This window comes from Procambarus clarkii, chromosome 1 (genome assembly GCF_040958095.1).
Source record: "Procambarus clarkii isolate CNS0578487 chromosome 1, FALCON_Pclarkii_2.0, whole genome shotgun sequence".
NCBI classification, from domain to species: domain Eukaryota; kingdom Metazoa; phylum Arthropoda; class Malacostraca; order Decapoda; family Cambaridae; genus Procambarus; species Procambarus clarkii.
The window spans coordinates 23,724,550-23,748,224 of NC_091150.1; the positions used below are offsets into that span (position 1 = coordinate 23,724,550).

At 46.0% G+C, this 23,675-nt stretch overlaps 1 protein-coding gene across 2 annotated transcripts in view; it reads right to left on the minus strand.

The window, feature by feature from the left end:
* Mms19 (MMS19 nucleotide excision repair protein) overlaps nucleotides 1-23,675 on the minus strand; it is a 231,306-nt gene that overhangs the window by 45,415 nt on the left and 162,216 nt on the right. For both annotated transcript variants that reach the window (XM_069322871.1, XM_069322820.1), the window contains exons 12-15: nucleotides 22,107-22,282; nucleotides 18,771-18,921; nucleotides 12,282-12,450; nucleotides 3,084-3,250 (exon numbers count right to left, since the gene is read on the minus strand). In XM_069322871.1, the coding sequence (XP_069178972.1) occupies nucleotides 3,084-3,250; nucleotides 12,282-12,450; nucleotides 18,771-18,921; nucleotides 22,107-22,282 (663 nt within the window). The remainder of the gene's footprint in view (nucleotides 1-3,083; nucleotides 3,251-12,281; nucleotides 12,451-18,770; nucleotides 18,922-22,106; nucleotides 22,283-23,675) is intronic.

Genomic DNA, 23,675 nt, shown 5'->3' on the forward strand with positions numbered 1-23,675 from the left:
GACACGCCACCGTGAAACACGGTACCAATGCACACGTGCAGCAGCAGCAATAGGCACCACCGCAACATGCAACATGTAAATAGCAACTCACTTCTGCAAAGGCAGAGAACGGAGCAGGCAGACCCCAGACGGGGCCAACGGAGACACGACAGGCCCAGAAACCTGCACACCAGGGAACCGACGGAGGAGAAACCTCGCTCGATACCTGCTGGATGAGGTACTGGGAGCTCATTTACACCTCAAGCCCGGCCCGAGGCCAGGCTAGACCGGCCAGAAAGTGGCCCACCAGGCAGCTGCTTGGAGCGGCCCGCACGCCCACATACCCCCCACAACCAGGATGGGCCGGAACTTCTATTTGAAAACAAGCTAGTGTGCCCCGGCAGTCCACGGACGTACCAGCAATAAGGCGTATGCTCGCAAGTAGGTCATATAACAACCGCAGACCTCTGATGGTTATACAGTGTTCCCCGATTGTGCCTATAGCACCACTGCACTCCACTGGTACTATCCCGCAAGTTCTACCAGATAGGTGGGACCCAAGAGCCAGAGCTCAAACCCTGCAACCACAGCCAGGAGCCTTACCAGGTGAGTACAGAACCAACACTACAACCCCCACACCTCATAACACTAAAAAGGGTGGGTTCCCTGAATGACCCTAGCATGGGTTGGACATGCACATGAGTGGGACAGGAAGGGTTGAAAAAGGGACAATCACTGGTGTGCGAACTGTCTCAGTCGTACAAAAATATACCTAAATAAAGACAGGTATATAAACACCGCCGCATCCAGCACCTGGCCAAAAGACGCCAGACCGCAGAAACTCGCCTGGCGAACGGTGGCACGAACGTAACACGACTCAACCGTGCCCAGAAGAACCTGGGAGCACCGCCAGGTGAAGACGCCAGAGCCGGACCCGGCCGGACCCGCAGGAGAGCAAGGTAGAGGCGAAGGAGGCGGTCCACACCCATGACACAGAGAAAACCTTGGCGTCCTCCCCACAGCTGGAAACCAGGACACCCCCGGAGCGAAAAGGCACATACCGCATTCTATTTATGAACTTAATTTTATTTCTTGATTTTGGTTTCAAGCCTTGTATGTTTGCAAATATGAATAATTTCCTACATTGTGTGTCACTTCTGGTGGGCTTTGGTAGTTCTCCCCCCACTCTACCCAGGTCCAGGGTATGTTGTTTTGGAAGTGATTCGTCCAGTTTTGGTAGTAGGACGGGTGTTGTGTGGTGTAGTACCTGTGTGCTTGTTGATAATTTGTATTCCAGTCTTTTGGGTATCTCCCTTCCCCTCTGTAATCTTGTAGTGGTTCCATCTGACTGTTCTTCTCCCTTATATTTTCTACTCTGTTTCTGCCTTCCTCTAAAAAATTTCCATTAGTGTCATCTTGATCTTCCTGTCTATAACGCTGTGTACCTCTCACGTGGAATTCCAGGCACTGAAGATTGTAGTATTTCATGTCCCTAATTGAAAATTGACATAATTTAGGGTGAAAGTATCTACACCCTGTTCCAAAACGGCATGTACCCCTCGCCAACATGTTCCTGCATTTTCGAGGATGCAGAAAATTGCATTTTGCTCCTAATTTTCCATATTTGCATATTCCTTTAGTGTAGAATTTGCAAATATGTTCAGGTTTTGCATTTTTCAAGGTATTTATACCTGTGTCTGTCTTGTCTACCTCTTTATTGGAGCCAACTTCGTTTTTCGTCCCAATTCCTTCATTTATGCCCTCTGTCTCACTGTTGCTCTCATTGTTTATATTACCTAGCTCTGTAATATTGCTGTTATTTTGTACCACAATACCCTCTTCCTCCACACTACTGCTGCGGTTCTCCAAACTATCTGTTCCTGAGTTTTGGTCGTTATCCAATGTTATCTTTTCCCAGTCCGCATATATCACTGGTAGCTTTTCTGTGAATGAAAATCGCTGTGACTCGGGAATGTTTTTCATCAGTTTAGTTATGTTCTCCAACATTAATCTGTCATCTTTGCAAACCCAGTAAATTCCTTGCCTTTTTGTGCATCCTGGAGATAATTCTGCACACTTTTGTTACAGATGCAACACTTGATGCCTACATTACGTCTTCCCAATACTCCCGAACACTCGCCACACCTCTCCATTGTCTGATGTATTGTATTTGTGCTTCACTGTATGGATCACTTGTTGATGTTAGTCCTTTTAACTCTTTATAAAATTATATGTATATAATACATATAATTGCAAACCCAGTAAATTCCTTGCCTTTTTGTGCATCCTGGAGATAATTCTGCACAGCCCAGGTGAAATCTTTTGTTACAGATGCAACACCACCACATACAGTTTCCATATACATTTGTTTCCATTCAATAGTATGGCTGCAACATTTCTCATAAATTTTTACATGCAATATCATACGATTCCAGATACGAGTAAAGAAAAGTGATTAAATATACCGTATTTGCCGGGATATAAAACACCATATTTACAAGGATATAATGAGACCCCATCCCACAAATCTGAAAATATAACATGACTAGATAATGGTCCAGGACCAACCAAAACATTATCACATTTTTAATTTTCAGATGTGAATGGGTTGGTTGTCTAATATTTCAGCCACACTATTGTGACTTACTGTCTGGTTTACAAGGATATTTTGCAGAATTTTTTTTTTAAGATTTCATCATACATTATAAAGGATTTTCAAGTGGTTTTCTAAGGAAAACATAATTTTGTGCATAGAAGTACAATACAGTATATATTTGCTTGGTGGAATGTCCTATACACGTGTCCTATAATCCAGCAACTCTGGTAATTTATGAATGCCATTATGTACATCTTTGACATGCTGATGTATGTGGGGTTCCTTCTTACAGAAATTGATTCATGAACAGGTTACAAATCTACACATTTAGCCTTCTAGTGTTAACACAATTCAAGCAGTAATATTGGAAATACTACCAGAGAATCCATCATCAAGTGAAGCAAACATTAATAATATATTATTAATATTACAGTATCTGTTAAAATATATGAGCTACATCAAGTGATGTAGAAAAACTGCAGTTTAGCAACATATAAAGATACCATACCTTAGCTGTCCACATATCCTGGTCTTCGGAACCACGTGTCACCAACGCCTTACAAATCCAGGTAAGTGTCTGGAGTGCTGCTTTCTGCTTCTCAATTGCATTGGTGGCATCTAAGATCTGGTACAGCTCCTCTCTACTTTGAGCAAGTGCTTGAGTGAAGGTTGATCCTACAACACAACACAAGCAAACTGTAGACAAGCCTTTACCATCCTTAATTAATTACAACTCTATTTACACTACACACACACTATGCTAGTTCAGAATACTTTTCTGCCAGCCTCTTGTAAGTTACTCAATGACTATAATAAGATGGTTTGCCAATGATGGAGACGGGTAGCCTGTCACTCATCTTATTCCAGTGTTGGAGATGGGTAGCCTGTCACTCGTCTTATTCCAGTGTTGGAGACATGTAGCCTATCACTCATCTTATTCCAATGTTGGAGACATGTAGCCTGTCACTCGTCTTATTCCAGTGTTGGAGACATGTAGCCTGTCACTCATCTTATTCCAATGTTGGAGACAGGTAGCCTGTCACTCGTCTTATTCCAGTGTTGGAGACATGTAGCCTGTCACTCATCTTATTCCAATGTTGGAGACAGGTAGCCTGTCACTCGTCTTATTCCAGTGTTGGAGACATGTAGCCTGTCACTCATCTTATTCCAATGTTGGAGACAGGTAGCCTGTCACTCGTCTTATTCCAGTGTTGGAGACATGTAGCCTGTCACTCATCTTATTCCAATGTTGGAGACAGGTAGCCTGTCACTCATCTTATTCCAGTGTTGGAGACAGGTAGCCTGTCACTCGTCTTATTCCAGTGTTGGAGACAGGTAGCCTGTCACTCGTCTTATTCCAGTGTTGGAGACATGTAGCCTGTCACTCATCTTATTCCAATGTTGGAGACAGGTAGCCTGTCACTCGTCTTATTCCAGTGTTGGAGACATGTAGCCTGTCACTCATCTTATTCCAATGTTGGAGACAGGTAGCCTGTCACTCATCTTATTCCAGTGTTGGAGACAGGTAGCCTGTCACTCGTCTTATTCCAGTGTTGGAGACAGGTAGCCTGTCACTCGTCTTATTCCAGTGTTGGAGACATGTAGCCTGTCACTCATCTTATTCCAATGTTGGAGACATGTAGCCTGTCACTCGTCTTATTCCAGTGTTGGAGACATGTAGCCTGTCACTCATCTTATTCCAATGTTGGAGACAGGTAGCCTGTCACTCGTCTTATTCCAGTGTTGGAGACATGTAGCCTGTCACTCATCTTATTCCAATGTTGGAGACAGGTAGCCTGTCACTCGTCTTATTCCAGTGTTGGAGACATGTAGCCTGTCACTCATCTTATTCCAATGTTGGAGACAGGTAGCCTGTCACTCGTCTTATTCCAGTGTTGGAGACAGGTACCCTGTCACTCGTCTTATTCCAGTGTTGGAGACAGGTAGCCTGTCACTCATCTTATTCCAGTGTTGGAGACAGGTAGCCTGTCACTCATCTTATTCCAGTGTTGGAGACATGTAGCCTGTCACTCATCTTATTCTAGTGTTGGAGACAGGTAGCCTGTCACTCGTCTTATTCCAGTGTTGGAGACATGTAGCCTGTCACTCATCTTATTCCAGTGTTGGAGACAGGTAGCCTGTCACTCATCTTATTCCAGTGTTGGAGACATGTAGCCTGTCACTCATCTTATTCCAGTGTTGGAGACAGGTAGCCTGTCACTCATCTTATTCCAGTGTTGGAGATGGGTAGCTTGTCACTCGTCTTATTCCAACAACTGGCCTTTTTTAGGCTGTGACCCACAACAGTTGGCCAAGCCTCATGTATCTATTTATGTCTAGGTGAACAGAGGCACCGGGTGTGGAGAAAGTATCTAAATGTCTCACTATACATAGGAATAAAACACATGTACAATTGTATATCATGTTCTCATGATATGATATTCCATAAGTAGGGCTCTTCCTTTGTCACTTCTGAGTGTTTCTCCACTTTGTGAACTAGAGTATTCATTCGTATCCATGACCTTCTGATATATAAAAAATATGCAATCTGTCTACCCACTCTTGTCTTGTTTGATCATGGTTACCCAGTCACATGATACTTATAGAGTTTGTGAGGCATGAATTTGCATCCAAAAATTCAGGGTTTAATGTAATAAAACTCCTCTTTCTGGAAAGGCTCTGATGGACCCCTGTACTTATTTTGCCGAGATTACTCTGTACTACAAGCCACATCAGTCACAGGAGTTTTGTTTGGCCTACCAGAGACCATACAGCCAGAACTTGACCCCCTTCAAAGAGGTGCTGAGAGCAAATGACATTCCACTATTTTACTGGTAAAGCAAGCTTCCAGACAGTGAGTGAGAGTTTAACAGGCAACTACTGGGTTCACAAGAATTGAAGCCTGAAAACTGCCAAACAACTCCCCAAATGATTCGAATAAAAGAAAACAATGCACTTAAAATTAGCTCAAACCCATTAGTACTGATTGCCACCACCAGGCAGCCTGGAGTACAGTCCTCTTCAGGCTTTCTTTTTGTGGTGCTTTCCTCCTATGTCCCTCAATGTGTTAAGAGATGACTCGCCCCAAGGTTAGGGTTTGTGTGTCCAGTGCTCCCCAGGTCATGCAGAATAATTGGGCAGACTCTTTCCACCAGGAGTACAGAACATTGCACATGTTTACAGGGGTGTAGAAGGCCAAGCAGAGTTCATCTTCTTCTGCATGGTTTGTCATTCTGTTCTCCAGCTCCATTCAGACTGCTCTCTGGTGATTCTCAATTGCAGGAGTTGCTTCGATAGTCTCCTTTTGGAACTTGACTCTGCAAGTAGCTTGACTTCTGAATTCTTGGGGTTTGGTTCTCTCTGTGGTTCATGTGCAGGGATGTCCAGCATTCTTGTGGACAGCCCTTTTATTTCCATACCATTTCCATGGAGTGGATCGTCGACGACATATCCTTCCAGTGGCTCTGTGAGACGTACAGGTGCACTGAGGTGGACCTTTTTATGTCAGCATGGAACTGACAGTTTCCTTCTTAAGTGGTTCTATTCCTCTATTGCAAGGCTCTTGTAATGGATGCCTTTTGGCTGAACTGGTTGAGGTGGGGTTTTATGAAGTTCTTCCCTCCAGTCCAGCTGTTACTCCTGTGTTGTCCAGGGTGAAGACTTCCACGGGCTGGGTGAGCCTTCTGGCTTCTTGGTGGCCGGCTCAGCCATGTTTTCTGGGTCATCTGGCTTGGTGTTTGAACCAGGTCGATTTTCTCTGGCTCCACCTTTATCAACCAATTGACCTGGTGAGGATCATCATTGGTTTGTTGTTTTCCTCCAATCTACACATCTGGACTTTTAGACATGGGCCTATCACCAACTGCATGGTGCGTGGGTGTCCAAGTTATTGGTATCCCGCCCGTGTCTTTTGTTGCAGCAACAGCAAGAACTTCTTTGCACTCTTTTTCTCTCTCCATTGTTCTTTTATTGTGTTCCTATGGGTTTGTCTCTTGTCTTGGTTGTTTGTCATTCAGCATCTTATACTTCAGACTGTTGCCTCTTATCATTTGGTCTTTTATGTTAGCATTCGGCGTTGGTACTTTTTCCGTGCCATTTTGCAAGTTGCCTCGTGCATTCTTTCACATCTGGCCAGCTCACTCTCCTCCTGAGTTGTGTGATCTTGTGGATAGTGTGTTGATTCTTCTTTCCTTACCTAGATTCTCGGTCATACCATCAGTCAGGGACACCTTTATGAAGGCTCTGTTTTTGTTGGCCCTCGCTTCCAGTTCTTGGGTGATTGAGTACTGTACAAAGGTCTACAATGTAATATGTACACCTATATTGCATGTAAATCTCTTCATGGCAAAGCTAAAAGGAAGTGTTTTGCAGTCAACTCATTTGCTACTATTCTGTCTGGTAATGTCATCCAGAAATAGTCAAACATCGGCAGGAAACACCATATTGTGATTTAACAACAATTGCAATGCTTGTGGGTCACAATAACCTCATCAATATAGTAATAAGCAGTTAAAAAGAAAAGCAGAATTTATTTCATGGGCATAGGTTAACACCATTACATCCTTATAGATGTATTATAAACATATTTACATCATTTGCATAAAACCAGCGTTGAATGTCATGAAACACCATTTCTGGGTGAGCCCCGGAGGCTCACTGGAGCTATCAAACTGATATTAGCTAAATTAATCTGGGGCTTCAGTCACATGGAGTTCTGCCTACCAGGAACCATGAGCCAGAACCTGGCTCCCTCAGAGAGCCACAGGGAGCAATGGCCTATGAAAACTCCACTCTTTGAGAATATATTCATGTCTGCCATCGACCGAGGATAGGCACCCAGAAAGGTAAGTGCCTCAAAACAGACCCCAACTGGTAGAAAATTGCAACCCAAGACCGAACAGAGCCCAAGAACTCCAATATCCCCAAGAAAAACAAGGTAACAAGCAAATCGTCATCAAACCAACGCGCCACTCATGGGGAGGCCCCGCCCTCTCGAGCCAGTCGCCTGCTCACCAGTTTGGAGACTGAGGAAATGGAAGAAAAACTGGAGGGAGGGAGGCAGGGAGGTTGCCAGGGAGCCTCCGGGGCTCATCCAGAAAATGGCATTTCATTACATTCAATGCTGGTTGTCTGTGGGGAGTATTATGATCCCAGGTAGCCGAAAAATGAGTCTTCCCTTTGAGAATTATTCTATCAAGCCTGACCTGACTAGAAGGTCTAGGAAATATAGAGGTGAAGACACAGGTGTAAAATAGTTGGTTGGATTTGATAAACAATTTGAGATTATGGGCAGTGAATAAGAAATTAGATAAATGACTGGTTATGAGATGTGGATAATTTGCTGGAGGTGTGAGGCTCGTTTAGAGAGGAGCTTAAGTCACTTAAGTACCAGACATCGCAAGGGGAAGCTGTGCTCCGTTTGAGCTCCCGTTAGAAAGGAACCCGTGTGATATACCTTCAAGAGAAGGGAGGTGTGCAGACGTTCCAGCTGTGGAATCGAGGTGGGAACGTTGTGGTCTCAAGTCCTGGACAGCGAGGAGAGTTTATTAAGCTGCCCAGAGACATTATTGTGGGCCGTGGGAGCACCCTGATCAGACTCAGTCAGGGGGGAGAGCGCCCTCGACTAGACAATCTGTGGTAAGCACGATTTTAAGTCAGTCTATAGTGATTACTTGTAGTTGATCGTGTGCCCAGTGACAGTAGTGAACATTTATTGATAAGTTAGACATGTTTTGGTGAGACAGAAAGCCTAAATAAGAGGATAGAGATGAGAGAGACAGCTGGAGGGATGAGCAGCACGTCCTCTCCTGTCGACCGCCTGAAGCCAACTGACTGGCAGCGGAGGACCCTCCCAGAGTTGAGGAGCCGCCCGCCGGGCAAGGCGGAGCATAGACCAGCCCAAACAGGGGAGTCCGCTCTCACAGTGTGTAGAGAGCAGATGGATGTTGGATGCAATCATATTGTGTGGATTATTTCGTTTATGTGTTTATAAGGAAACGTTTTTATTGGCGTGTCAATGGGTTGCAGGTTTGTCTTTGGGAAGAAGTTGCTGAGAACTTCGAAGCCAGCACAGAGGGAGTAGTTGATAAGACTCCAAGGTAGTGGAGCAGAGGACCTCGAGTTGTGAGGAGAAGCAGTGAAGAGGAGTGTCACGTGCTTCTGTAATACCAGCGGCGAAGCTGCAGTTCTGTTCGAGGAACCTTCATGGTGTAGCAGCCAGGAGAGCTGTGGAGGACCCTAGTAGAGGTGGTGAAGCACCATAGTTGCTCAAGGAAGACTTCATGGTGTAGCAGCCTGGAAGAGCTGCGGAGGATCCTGGTAGATAAACCCGAAAGAACCTGAAGAGATCAGGGTAGTGAGCTTCCAGATGTGGAAGGGAAGTTCTGGTTGATTACTTGTAGGGAGTTGGTAGAGTGTTTGGTTGTCATTAGCGTGCAAGACGCAGTGACAGGCGAGTGATTGTTTGCCATTTTTGTGCCGAGGAGTACTTATACTGAAGTATAGAGTTACGGTCGTAGGCCGGATTACCTACAGAGACATACATATGTATTCTAGGATAGATAGGGTGATCGATTGATAATTGTTGTATATCAAGGAACATTTATACTAATATTTATGTTATTGTATTCATACGCTGATTTTCCTTGTACATGTTTACAGATATATATATTGTCTTGCTGATAGTGCAACATTGTCTTATAAGACTTGACCTACTTGAGGAGGTTGGTAGTATTAGGTGGTGAATCCGGAGAAAGGATACCATTTGATAAGCTGATGATAGAGTTCTGATGGTGTTGGAGTGCAACCTCACTGAAATAGTGTAGAGTGTAGGATTCATTATTATTATTATGTGTGCATGCATTGTGTATGTACTTTGTCCATTAAATGTATTAAAATTTGCGGGTGTTTGCCCTTGTCCTAGTGAGGCTTCCCAGGAAGTAAAAAAGAAGGGGAGAGAGAGAAAGAACCAAGAACCACAGCTGTGGACAGGGTAGAATGGAAAACTAATAAGTCAAAGGGGATTGAGGAGATCATATCACATAAGGAGAGAGTGGGGAGTCACAGCGGCTCGAGTGGGTGTGTTCACGTGACAACGAGGCTAAGTATTGGAGCCGCATTCCCTAAACGTGTGACACTGAGCCCCTCTCCAAGAGCCAGAAGCGCCCAGTGTGATCTCCTGGTAAAGTATAAGCACTCTACCGAGTTGTGGGTTGGGTTGTCCATAGAGAAGGATCAACGAGGACATCCAACCCGCAATACAATAGGAGCCTCCTTTGGCTCCCTGGAGCTAGATACACAAAGATAAGTAAAAGAAGGACTTACCCGGGAGGTGGCAGCACTGTGTGCCTCATGACGAAGACAAGACAACTGGCTGCAACTGACGGCCCAAGGCCACACAAGACCGCTGAGAGCCCGGAACATTCATGAGATAACGGACGGCCAGGACCCTGTTCAACCTCCAAAAACCCCGTGCCAAAATGTGATCCAAAGACATGTTCCTAAGCACAGCAGCAAGAGCCACAAACTTCCGAACATCATGGGCATGAGGGTAGATCGCAGGCTGGCTAGATTTGATAACCCTGTAGACGATCAGAGAATCCTGAGCTCTGGAACAGGGAATGAGGGAAATCGGATCAACCCAAAGTGCGTCCTCGGACACAAGCCAAGGCGCACAGGTAATGGCGGAGAGCTGCAACCGGACACAAAACATGATGCATCCCCGGCCTGCCCAACCAAGCATCAATAACCCACGGGCCTCTCAGGATGCCCGCCGTCTCATTCTTTGCCAGAAAAGAAGGAGACGGATGCAAATGAACAAAATGTCTACCAAGACTACAAAAGCAGAAACCCCTGTGCAGGAGGAGAGCATGTAGCTCACTGACCCGATCCCCAGAGGCCAAAGCCAACAAAAACAAGCATTCTAAAAACAATCTTGGACCGAAGGAGCCACAACAAACCGAGGAGAAGACAGTAGAGAGAGAGAGCACCCGGTCCAAAGGCCAGGACAGCTCAGGCTGTGCATGAGCAGGCCAGAGGTAGAGAAACACACGAGAAAGCTTACAGAACGGAGCCGAAGTGACATCCAAACCGAACGCAAGCTGGAGTGGCTCTGCCAACGCCGCACAATAAGAAGTGACAGTATTCGGCATAAGATGTTGGTCCTGAAACAACCAACCTAGTGCGTTGCACTAACAAAAACCTGGCATGTAATGCAACAGCTGCTTGACACCTAAGATCTCCCGAAGAAGAATGGGTAAATCGGAAGGCGAGTGGGGAACAAGTCCTGCACGACTCCAGATCGAAAGTGTCGTCGACCCAACAAGCAGCATGATGGAGGCAAAACAGATGATCGTCACCTTGAGACAAGGGCAACGAACAACCTTCAAACTCGCACAAGGCGAGATGGGACTTGGAAGACATATCCAAAGCCCAATGGGGTTTCCAGCCTTATGGGGAGCCCAGGCACTGGTGCAGAAAAGCCGGCAAAACCCCGTCTATTTACCAGGCAAACTGACCCCTGTGAAGGGAGCAACCTTGGGGAGGCCGAGTGGAGGACTACCACATGGAACCTAGGTGTACCTAATGGGAATCCAGGCAGCCTTCCACCAGGCAGAAAATAACTTGAAAAGAAAGGAAAAGAAACCCCGAAAGTGCACCAAAACAACAGGAGGCCAGAGAGAGAGAGAGACACACACGGCTGCAGCTAGTATGCGAGCTGCAAAGCACCGTGTGCCCTAATCAGCAACAAACACTCCCTACCCTGTACCAAATAAAAGCACCAAGATGCCCGCGGACCCCAAGGGCAAGGCCCGATGTCAAGCGACAACAACCCCTATGAGAGTAACCCAAACGCCCCAGGGAAGATAACCCTGAGAACCAAGGGAAGTACTTACAGGGTGCTTAGGGAAGAGAACCCTAAGTGTATGTAGCCAGAGGTACCGGTTACTCCTGGCCAACGCTCCTTGTTTTTCTTGGGGGAAGTTCTTGGGCTCTGTTTGGTCTTGGGTTTGAATTTTCTACCAGTTTGGGAGTCTGTTTTGGGGCGCCTACCTTTCTGGGTGCTTAACCCCGGTCGATGGTAGACATGAATATACTCTCAAAGAGTGGAGTTTTCATAGGCCATTGCTCCCTGTGCCTAACTGAGGGAGCCAGGTTCTGGCTCGTGGTTCCTGGTAGGCAGAACTCCATGTGAGTGAAGCCCCAGACTAATATAGCTAATATTTTTTTTTTTTTTTTTTTTTTTTTTTTGAGATATATACAAGAGTTATTACATTCTTGTACAGCCACTAGTACGCGTAGCGTTTCGGGCAGGTCCTTAATCCTACGGTCCCTGGAATACGATCCCCTGCCGGGAAGAATCGTTTTTTCATCCAAGTACACATTTTACTGTTGCGTTAAACAGAGGCTACAGTTAAGGAATTGCGCCCAGTAAATCCTCCCCGGCCAGGATACGAACCCATGACATAGCGCTCGCGGAACGCCAGGCGAGTGTCTTACCACTACACCACGGAGACTGCAATATCAGTCTGATAGCTCCAGGAAGCCGATGGGGGCTCCCACCAGAAAACCAAGTGATAATAACTAAAATCAACATATGACAATAACTACATTTCCATGGAATATCAACATATGATTATAAACCACACTTTAATGATTCAACAGGTAATAACTGAGAGGGCAAAGAAATAGCATAGCCTTATCTTACCAACTGGAATTTTATTAATAATCACTGCATGGAGGATGGCTGACGTTTGTCTTCGGTCAACATCTGTGTGGCATAAACTTAAATGCCTCAGTTGTTTTAGCAGCTGTTGTAGGCCATCAAATTCCGACAGCTGGCGTGCACCCAGCATCATGCCCTCAATTACATAAACCTGAAATACATTGGTCATGCTAATAAACAATGTCTCATAGTGAACAAAATTCAAACTACCAGGAAATACATTTGTTTGCAAAGATTAAAGCACAATAACCTGGCTGAAGATAAATAAACTAACCTTGTGGAAAGAAAAGAAAGGAAACTGATGAGGTTTCAGGTCATCCAGGATGGGCCAAATTGTCATCACTTTCCTTTCTCTTCATAAATGAGGATTGGGGGTTATTAACACACTTGTTTATATCATTATAGTCTGTCAAACAATGCACGGTCAACATGAGTCAGTTAAGATTTATTGCCCTATTTTATACATATTCTAATAACTGAATCTTGCTAGTTGGTGCTGCTTTCTTGTAGGGCGCCTCAGTAGCTCTTAAAATTACTGCACTGGTGATGCCAACCCTTAATCCTTAAATGGTGCATAGCTATATACCATTTGACACCCACAGGCGCATACCAAAAAAAAAAAAAAAAAAAAAAATTATTTTTTCTTCCTAACCTGTTAATTTGTGTTCACTGATCACGGGAAAAATAATAAAAAAATCGTAAGTGGCATATATTGCCCACTATAGGGTGGGGAATTGTGACAGAAATCAGGCGCTGACTGAGCGTGCGTCCCAGGCGGTCTGTTGATCGCCAGCTGTCAGGCCAGAGTTTCCACAAAGAGATAATTACCTAATTATTTCAATGTCTCTGATTGATTTTTCGTAGTTTTTTTGCTGTAATATTATTCAATAGTGTGTAGTGTGATATATTTATATAATAAAATGAGTGAACCATCACTGTACTCAAAAATATGGTGTGCGTATTGTTGATTCAATTATGTTCATCAAACAGTGAACAAATACTTTGTCGGTTATTACACTATATACACAGGTTATATATAAGTATCTGCATGTTTTGTTCACCATGACAAACCACTAAGTTGGTATGCTAAGTGGCAGTGGCAGGCAGTGACTGGCTGCCACTGACTGCCACTCCCTCCCTCACCTCACCTCACCTGCCTTGCCACCATTCTCCACCCACCATACTGTTTTTCCTTTTATATACAGACATTATATATAAGTATCTACATGTTTTGTTCACCATAACTGTACATCTAAGCTTGTATGGTGAGTAAAGGCAGAGAGACGTAGCTACTCACACAGTCAGCTGGTGGCGGCCGCCCTCAAGGCCAGACGCACTAATATTTCTCCTACAACAATACTGTTTGTGGTGTTATTACGCTATATACACACATTATATATAAATATCTACCTGTTTTATTCACCATACTTGTACAAGTAAACTGGTATGGTGCCCAAAGACCATTGTGGTCATCAGTAAACAACAGGATAAGTCCTGCAGACGACGCTCCTCCCTCACCAAAATGGCGGCTCCCAACCTCCTACTCTCGCTGTTATCTCACATTATACACACGTTATATATAAGTATCTACATTTGTGTTCACCATAGCGAACCACTAAGCTGGTATAGTGAGTGCAGTCAATAAAAGGTGGCCACACACACTCAAAAGACAATGCCACCATCCTCCCTCCCACAGCATTACTCCTCCCTCCATGGCGCACAGTACCAAATATCACCACAATCCTGCTATTATCAGAACCCTGGTCAGTTTTATCACAGTCAGGGGTCTTCTGTAATAATATCATCGCTACATAATAGCACGAACAAGTATATTATGGCATTTTTAGGCGATGCTGTGGTCACAAGCTGAACAGCAGTGCTGTGAGCTCATGCTGCGTGCGTCAGGCTTGGTAGCTCACTCAATACTGAGGCCCCTAACACCCTGGAGTTTGGCCCACGATTTTTTTAAAAAATGGCGTCTGTTTACAAGAGCCCTGATGAAGGTGTGGTGAACCCCGTGTCCGTGGGCCGTTTAAATCTTGTGTAGTACTCCAAAGCATCATATGATGCGATGCGCAATTTACTGCAAGTCAGTCAAAGCATCATATGATGCGATGCGCAATTGAAGGGTTAAGGATCCCACCAGGCCTCCGAGAACTACTCCAGGTTATCCAGGACCAGAACCTGGCACTCTCACAGAGGCAAGGGGAGTGTGTGGGGGGGGGGGGGAGGGGATAAAAGCTTAACCCCAGAGAAAATCCTATCACATAGCAAGAGTGTTCCTTGAAACAAGCAACGGCTCAATAAAATTTGCGACTACAAGGTATATAAAGCAACCATTCGTTACTGTGGTGAGAATACCACGCATGTGAGGCATACGACTGCTACTAGATGGTATCTCCGCCCACCCAGGCGGCCCCTGTTAACTGGCCACCACATACAAGTTGCATGGTGTTGCGAGTATGCACCTCTATGCCAGGCTCACTATCAGTTATGTGGTGTTGACAATCCCAGACACATTAGTTCTAAGCAGGGATATTGTTTTATTTTTAAAAAAACAAAAGAAAACCCCTGCAAAAGTACACCGTCCCCAGAGGCAACAGAAACCGGCCGCCGCTTAGGTGGCAGGCTGTGCAACACCTTGACGCCCTAACCAGCACAATACCAATCCCTACCCAGGGCCAAACAAGGGCCCCAAGCCCCAGCTGGCCCCAAGGGCGAGGCAAATGCCGAGCAGCAAGAACCTCTACGGGAATGGTTCCCGAACGCCCCAGGGAAGATAACCCTGTAACGCAAGGGCAGTACTCACAGGGCGCTTAGGGAAGTCAGCCACTAAGCACATGCAGCCCCGGCACTGATGAGGTACTCCTGGCCACCGCACAACACAACACACGGCAGTGAACGCCACACAAGGCAAACACCGCCTAGGAAACTGAGGCCAGAGAAGCGTCAATCCCGGTTGACATTAGCGAACGAACTGAGCTTGGCAGCCGGCGCGGTAGGTCCGGGGCTCCACCCTCCCCCTCCCAGGGCGGGGAGGGCTGCGTGAACGATCGGCGCGGCAGTAAAGTGTGATGTTTGCTTGTTTGCTTGTTTCCTTGTGATTGTAGGGAGTTTCTACCTCTATGTTCGGTTTTTATTTTAGTTTTTACCATGTGGGGTTTGTTTTGTTATGCCTACCTTTCTGGGTGCCTAACCCCGGTCGATGGCAGATAAGGAAAACCCCAACCACAAGGGGTTTTCCAGGGCCATTACTCCCTGAAACCTCTCTGAAGGGGCCAGGTTCTGGTGCTGGTCCCTGGTAGGTCTGAACTCCTTAGCTAATGTCCCGGTCTAATATAACATACATTACCCCGATAAGCTCCAGGGAGCCGTAGGGGCTCCCCACAGAAAAATTGTGGTCCACATTCCTGAGTGTGAGAGCCTCAGTACTGAGTGAGCAACCAAGGCTGGCACTCGCAGCACGAGCGCACAGCACTGCTGTTCAGCTTGTGACCACAGTATCGCCTAGTAATGCCAATATATATATATATATAAATATATAACTTGTATTATTTAACTATGATAGTATTACAGAAGAGCCTGAGTGTGATAACGACTGTGTACAATGTTCAAATAGTGATTCAAAATTCAGTGATTCAATGCTGTTCACGATGTTCACAGCACTAGCCACAGCACCACAGCATTATTGCGTCCATCTAGGAATCTTCAAACGACTTCTTAGGTTCCTTTACAAAATAAACTTGTGGTCAGTTATATATTTACAGGATTTAGTGACCAGTATTGTGATAACAGCAGGATTGTGGTGATAATAAGCACTGTGCATAGTATTGTGGGAGGAGGAATTGTGGTGAGGAAGCGAGGGAGAGAATCGAGATAGCCTCACTGTGTGTGTGGCAGCCACTCTTGTTTTGCTCATCATACTAGCTTAGTGGTTAGCTATGGTTAACACATTTGTACATGGGTATATACAATGTGTGTATATAGAGTAATAACAGGAACAGGAGTATGTTGGGAAGAGCTATTTTGGTGAGAAAGGTGACGTAATTGAAGCGTCGTCTGCTGTCTGCTGTGTGATTTCTCATGCAGTGTATGGTGGCCACTGTAAAGTTTGGACACAATACCAGCTTACTTGCATAGTTCTGGTGAATAAAACATGTAGATAGGTATACATAACATGTGTAAATAGTGTAATAAAAACAATACTTTTATTGTTTAGAGACTTGGGCAGCCTCGGCATCCCCTGAGGCTACCCCAGTCTCAAGACCAACTAACTCCTGCCCCGACTCAGAAACCCTAAGACGTTTTGGGAACGGAAGCAGAAGAGGGAAACCAGGACAAACAACAGGAGGGGAAGGAGCAGGAGGTGTGGACTGAACCAGGGTCAAAGCGACCCTCAACCCCAAGTCCGGGTCCCTATAAGCAAAACGGGGCAGCCACGGGGCATCCGGGTGAGCAACCAACCGAGTGCGTTGCAAAAACCGAAACCTAGAATGCAACGACTGCACAGCCTGTACCCAAAGAAGATCATCCATAGATTGGGTAAATTGAGTCACCAGCAAGCAGCAGTACTCACAGGACTCAGGGTCGAAAGTGTCACAGGCTGCGTGACGGAGGCAAACACAGTGAGGGTCGCCCTGAGACAAGGAGACCGAACAACCCTCAAACTCGCTTGAAGCGAGGGGGGGGGGGGGACCCGGGGGTCACATCCATCGAACCCATGCGTCCCCTAGGGGATTCCCAGGGTCCTGAGCGTTTAATTGAAGAGGACTCGCGCTCAGGCAAACCCAGGCAGGGTACTGCTAACCGGCGCCCAAAACTACAAAACAGTCTAAAGCTGAACCCCAGGGACGTGTACACTCACAGGGACCAAGCAGGGGGCACCACCAAGTATCAGGGTGAGGCCAAACACCAGTGGCAAATAGAGCAGAACCCCCCACCAAGGACAAAACAAAAAGAAAAACAAAACCCTGTAAGAGGACAACGTACCCCAAGGAACAGAGCCGGCTGCTGTGATAGGTGACAACTAGCTGCGCAGCACCCTGCGCCCCTTACCAGTGTGAAAACTGCCTCTTACTCAAAGGAAAACTAGGGAGACAAAACACCCAAGTACCCAAAGGGTGGCTGAGAAATCGAGCAGTAAAACAAACACACAGAGGCAGACCCCGAGGAACTTGTGGAAGGTAACCCGAAGCTCCAAGGGCAGTACTTACAAGGCACCTAGGGAAGGGAACCCTAGGCACATGCAGCCTGAGTACTGAGGAATAACTCCTGGCTCTCGCACCCCTGGAGTACAGCAGCCACACACAAGGCACAGCGCCGCAAAAATACTGGAGCCAGAGCACACAAACGAGCAGATTGAATCAGCCTCAAGAATTGGGGTGTGGATCGCCGGCGCGGTAGGTCTGAAGCTACCCCTTCCCCCTCCCTGGGAGGGGGGGGGGCTGCGCAGACAGTGGCGCGACGGTGGGTGACGTCATACTAGTTTGCTCGTTTTTGTCTGGGGAGTTCTATCCACTCGTTCGGCTTTTGGTTGCAATTTTCACCAGAATAGGGGTTTGTCTTGGGACGCCTACCTTTCTGGGTGCCTAACCCGGTCGATGGCAGATACTGAATGCTTCCAATTACAAGGGGGTTTCTATAGGCCATTGCTCTCCTTGCCTCTCTAGAAGGGGCCTGGTTCTGGCGTGTGGTCCCTGGTAGGCCCATACGAACTCCATACACATGACTTATACCAAAGTCTGACATTAGCATATCAGCCTAGTAAGCTACGGGAAGCCATAGGGGCTCCCCCACCCCCAAAAAAAAAAAAAAGAATTTTTTTCCAGAGAATTTATTTCCTGCGCACTGGGGGGGGGGTGTCATATTTGGAAGCCGAGCAGTTGAGAGGTTAATAATTTTGTTGTATTGTTTTTAAATACCATTTTACTAGCTTTTCAGTCTCTAACACTTTGTATAAAAAAAATTCTTTCTTCTTCATTTCTATTCCCATTTTGATGTTTCGCTTCATTGAGGTTGTTTTCAGCTTTATCTGTCTTCCTTTGAGATGTCTTGTCTTAATGACCAAAATTTGCCAACCTCATCACTGTAATTTCCTGGCATTTCTAAGCACTTGAACACTGGTGTACAGGTTCCTGAACCTATTGGGCTTTATCACATCTACATTTAAAACTGTGTATGGAGTTGGCCACCACCACATCACTGTAAGCTTAGTGCATTTCATTTGTTAACTACCCTGACACTGAACAAACTATTTTTAATATCTTTGTGGCTCATTTGAGTACCAAGTTTCCACCTGTGTCTCCTTGTTCCTACCCTGCCCATTCTAAATAGTTTGTCTTTGTCCACCCTGTCATTTCCTCTGATAATTTTGTAGGTGGAGATCACAACCTGAGGAAATTTACTTGAAATACAAATTATATTGGAGAATGTGTGATCAAATTTACTATAGTTCACAAAATATGGTGTTACCATGTATGATGCTTGTGGACGGCTTTCACTGGAGATGTTGGACATCAGACTTCTGATTTCTGGGTACTTGGAGACAAGTTCACCTACAGCTCTTACTTCTCCATCCTTTATAGCCACGTTAATGAAAGACTCGACTAAAGGCTTTGGGTCACTGCATTAGAAGACAAGAAAATGCAATCAATTAAAATATTTCAGTTAGTGAGGAATTAAGATGTATGAATGATTCTTTAATCAAAGCACGATAGTATAAGTTTACAACATTTTCATTAGATTTACATTATCATTCTCTTGTGGCACAGCTCACAATCAAGAACAAACAGAAATGGTGGGGTACATTTCCTTTCACCTGATGCATCTGCCTCAGGTAAAAAGGTACCTGGCAGTTTGCCATCTGTTATGGGGTTGCAGCCTGGGACAGGTCGGTAGTTGGCCTAAGGGAATGTTGATAATCCTGAGTACAAGCTTCCTGTCCAACAACAAGGAATGAATTAGTTGGTTAATGAGCTAGCTCATTCCGAGTTGCTTGGAGAGGAGCCCACACAGTCAGGCAGGATAGAGCACTACACAGGAGCCCACAGTCAGGTAGGATAGAGCACTACACAGGAGCCCACACAGTCAAGCAGGATAGAGCACTACACAGGAGCCCACAGTCAGGTAAAATAGAGCACTACACAGGAGCCCACACAGTCAGGCAGGATAGAGCACTACACAGGAGCCCACACAGTCAGGTAGGATAGAGCACTACACAGGAGCCCATACAGTCAGGTAGGATAGAGCACTACACAGGAGCCCACACAGTCAGGTAGGATAGAGCACTACACAGGAGCCCACACAGTCAGATAGGATAGAGCACTACACAGGAGCCCACACAGTCAGGCAGGATAGAGCACTACACAGGAGCCCACACAGTCAGGCAGGATAGAGCACTACACAGGAGCCCACACAGTCAGGTAGGATAGAGCACTACACAGGAGCCCACACAGTCAGGCAGGATAGAGCACTACACAGGAGCCCACACAGTCAGGTAGGATAGAGCACTACACAGGAGCCCACAGTCAGGTAGGATAGAGCACTACACAGGAGCCCACAGTCAGGTAGGATAGAGCACTACACAGGAGCCCACAGTCAGGAGTAGGATAGAGCACTACACAGGAGCCCACACAGTCAGGCAGGATAGAGCACTACACAGGAGCCCACAGTCAGGTAGGATAGAGCACTACACAGGAGCCCACACAGTCAGGTAGGATAGAGCACTACACAGGAGCCCACACAGTCAGGCAGGATAGAGCACTACACAGGAGCCCTACCTTGAGGCTACCTTGAGGTGCTTCCGGGGCTTAGTGTCCCCGTGGCCCGGTCGTCGACCAGGCCTCCTGGTTGCTGGACTGATCAACCAGGCTGTTAGACGCGGCTGCTCGCAGCCTGACGTATGAGTCACAGCCTGGTTGATCAGGTATCCTTTGGAGGTGCTTATCCAGTTCTCTCTTGAACACTGTGAGGGGTTTGCCAGTTATGCCCCTTATGTGTAGTGGAAGCGTGTTGAACAGTCTCGGGCCTCTGATGTTGATAGCGTTCTCTCTCAGAGTACCTGTTGCACCTCTGCTTTTCAACGGGGGTATTCTGCACATCCTGCCATGTCTTCTGGTCTCATGTGGTGTTATTTCTGTGTGCAGGTTTGGGACCAGCCCCTCAATTATTTTCCACGTGTAAATTATTATGTATCTCTCCCGCCTGCGCTCAAGGGAGTACAGATTTAGGCTCTTTAGTCGGTCCCAGTAATTTAGATGTTTTACTGAGTGGATTCTAGCAGTAAAGGATCTCTGCACGCTCTCTAGGTCAGCAATTTCTCCAGCTTTGAAAGGGGCTGTCATTGTGCAGCAGTACTCCACTCTAGAGAGCACAAGCGTTTTGAAAAGTATCATCATCGGTATAGCATCTCTAGTGTGAAAAGTTCTTGTTATCCAACCTGTCATTTTTCTTGCAGTTGTGACGGCTACTTTATTGTGTTCTTTAAAGGTAAGGTCTTCCGACATGAGTACACCCAGGTCCTTTACATTGCCTTTTCGTTCTATGTTATGATTTGCCTGAGTTTTGTACTTGGTTTCTGTTTTTATATTTTCAATTTTTCCGTAGCGCATGAGCTGGAACTTATCCTCGTTGAACACCATATTATTTTCTGTAGCCCATAGAAAGACCTGATCTACATCTGATTGGAGGTTTGCCGTGTCCTCTATGTTGCCAACTCTCATGAAAATCCTAGTGTCATCTGCAAAGGATGATACAGTGCTGGCGACCTTGGCAGCCCACAGTCAGGTAGGATAGAGCACTACACAGGAGCCCACAGTCAGGTAGGATAGAGCACTACACAGGAGCCCACACAGTCAGGCAGGTTAGAGCACTACACAGGAGCCCACAGTCAGGCAGGATAGAGCACTACACAGGAGCCCACACAGTCAGGCAGGATAGAGCACTACACAGGAGCCCACACAGTCAGGCAGGATAGAGCACTGGGTCGCCCATGATTGGTACTCACAGAGGAAGCACTGGTCTCCTATGATTGGCACTCACAGAGGGAGCACTGGTCTCCCATGATTGGCACTCACAGAGGGAGCACTGGTCTCCCACGATTGGCACTCACAGAGGGTCACAGAGGGAGCACTGGTCTCCCATGATTGGCACTCACAGAGGGAGCACTGGTCTCCCTCTCATTAGCTTAGGGAATAAATGTTGGCCTCTTGTGCCATCTCCTCTAAAATACGATTCTCAAGTTTTTGTCACGCTGTATATTTTAAGTTAACTTTATTCCAAGATTAAGGTACAGTATGGTTGATAGTTGGAGAGGAAGCTATAGTGGTGGCCATAACAACATTCCCGTGCTTGACAAGACTAAGGTACAGTATAGTTGATAGTTGGACAGGAAGCTATAGTGGTGGCCATAACAACATTCCCGTGCTTGATAAACCTTCAGACCAACGCCAAACCAAACCAAACCAAGGTCTGAACACCCAAGGGTACTAACGTTGCATTAATAATTTTTCCTAATAGTTTAACTCTTTAAAGTGTTACAATTCTACTGCAGAGAATAATTCACAATATAACGTGGCTGAAACAAAAAACCCAACCGCCACACATAAAATTAAATGAAAGTCATAATGTTTCAGTATGTTCTAAACTAATCAATATACAGGATTTGAGATCTTACAATTATTTAAAAAGAAATGCATTAGTGCACACACCTGATTTTAGTAAACAACTAACCACATGGGATATTAAAAGACAAAACTATATTGTTCCAGAATAAAATCAAGACACATTTCTAGTAGCAAAGCAACTTACCTTAGCTTGGATACTAGTATTTTGCATATATGTGAAAGGCAGCGAAGAACTTGTACTGACTTGACCGCATGTGAACTGAGGATGGCAGCCATGAACAAGCTAAGTACCTTTGTAATGCCATTCCATTCCTCCAGTATATAGCTCTCACTCTCACTGTCGCTCACATTTGTCAAAATCTGTGGATTATTATTTTTTTATGTAAACATTTCTGTATATCAAAGGAAAGAAATGATTGAGTAACAGTACAATATTTAAGTTGTATTGTACAGAAAAATTAAGATAGACAATGATACTCATCCTATGAACTACAGTACATATAGTACTGTACATAAAAAAAAAGCGTTGAATGTAATGGAATGCCATTTTCTGGGTGTGACCTGGAGGCTCCCTGGAGCTATACCGGGCTAATGTGCATATATTAGACCGTGGCAACAGTCAATCGATGGAGTTCTAGGCCTACCCCAGACCAGAGCCAGAACCTGGCCCCCTCAGAGAGGCACAAGGAGCAATGGCTTATAAACACCCCCCCCCCCCCCCCCCCGTGTAACTGGAAGCAGTCTATGTCTGCCATTCCACCAGGTCAGGCAGCCAGAAAGGTAGGAATTCCAAAACAAACTACTGATGGTCAAAAATTGCAAACCGAATGCCGAACTAGCAAGCAGAACTCCCCAATCAAATACAAGCAAACATGCATTATGAGTTTCGTCTTGACGACAGTATAAAGTTCCCTGGCAGTCCTTTTGGCAATTTTTGTCTCTTCACAGGTTGTCTTTGATTCCTGATCGGGTTGTTTTGTCCTTTCTCTCTCTTGGTTGTTTTAGGACAGTCATCTTATGCCAAATACTGTTGCCTCGTATCGGGCGGCGCTGGCAGAGCTTGCTGCAGCTTGTGTTCGGGGTGGATGTCACTTCTGCTCTGTTCCACAAGCGTTCTTGGGCATTGTTTCACCTCCGGCCTGCTCATGCGCTGCCTGCGCCGTCCTGTTATTTAGACCGGGTGTTCTCTTTTCTCTCTTCTCCTCAGTTTATGGTGGCCCCCCCCTTGGTTCAGGACTGTTTTCTAAGGCTCTTTTCTTGTTGGCATTGGCACCTGGGGATCGGGTAGGGGAGCTTCATGCTCTCCTCTGGAGCAAGGGGTTTCTGCTCTTTTGGTCTTGGTGGTCATTTTGTTCGTTTGTAGCCATCTCCTCCTTTACTGGCGAAGAATGAGTCTGCTGCTTTCAGAAGGGGTCCTTGGGTTGTTAATGCTTGGTTGGTTTGGCCAGGGGTGCATAATGTTTTGTGTCCGGTTGCAGCTCTTTGCCGTTATTTGCCCGCCACGGTCTCTGTGGCAGGGGACACGCTTTGGGTGGAACCTGTTTCCCTTCTTCCCTGTTCCAGGGCACGGGTCTCCCAGGTTGTCCACAGGATTATTCTGTCAAGCCAGCCTGCAGTCTATCCCTGTGCCCACGGCGTTCATAAGATCGTGGCTTTGGCTGCTGTTTTTGGTAATATGCCCTGGGCTGACATTCGGGCATGGGGCTTTTTGGGGGTTGAACAGGGTCCTGACCACACGGTACTTTATTAGTGT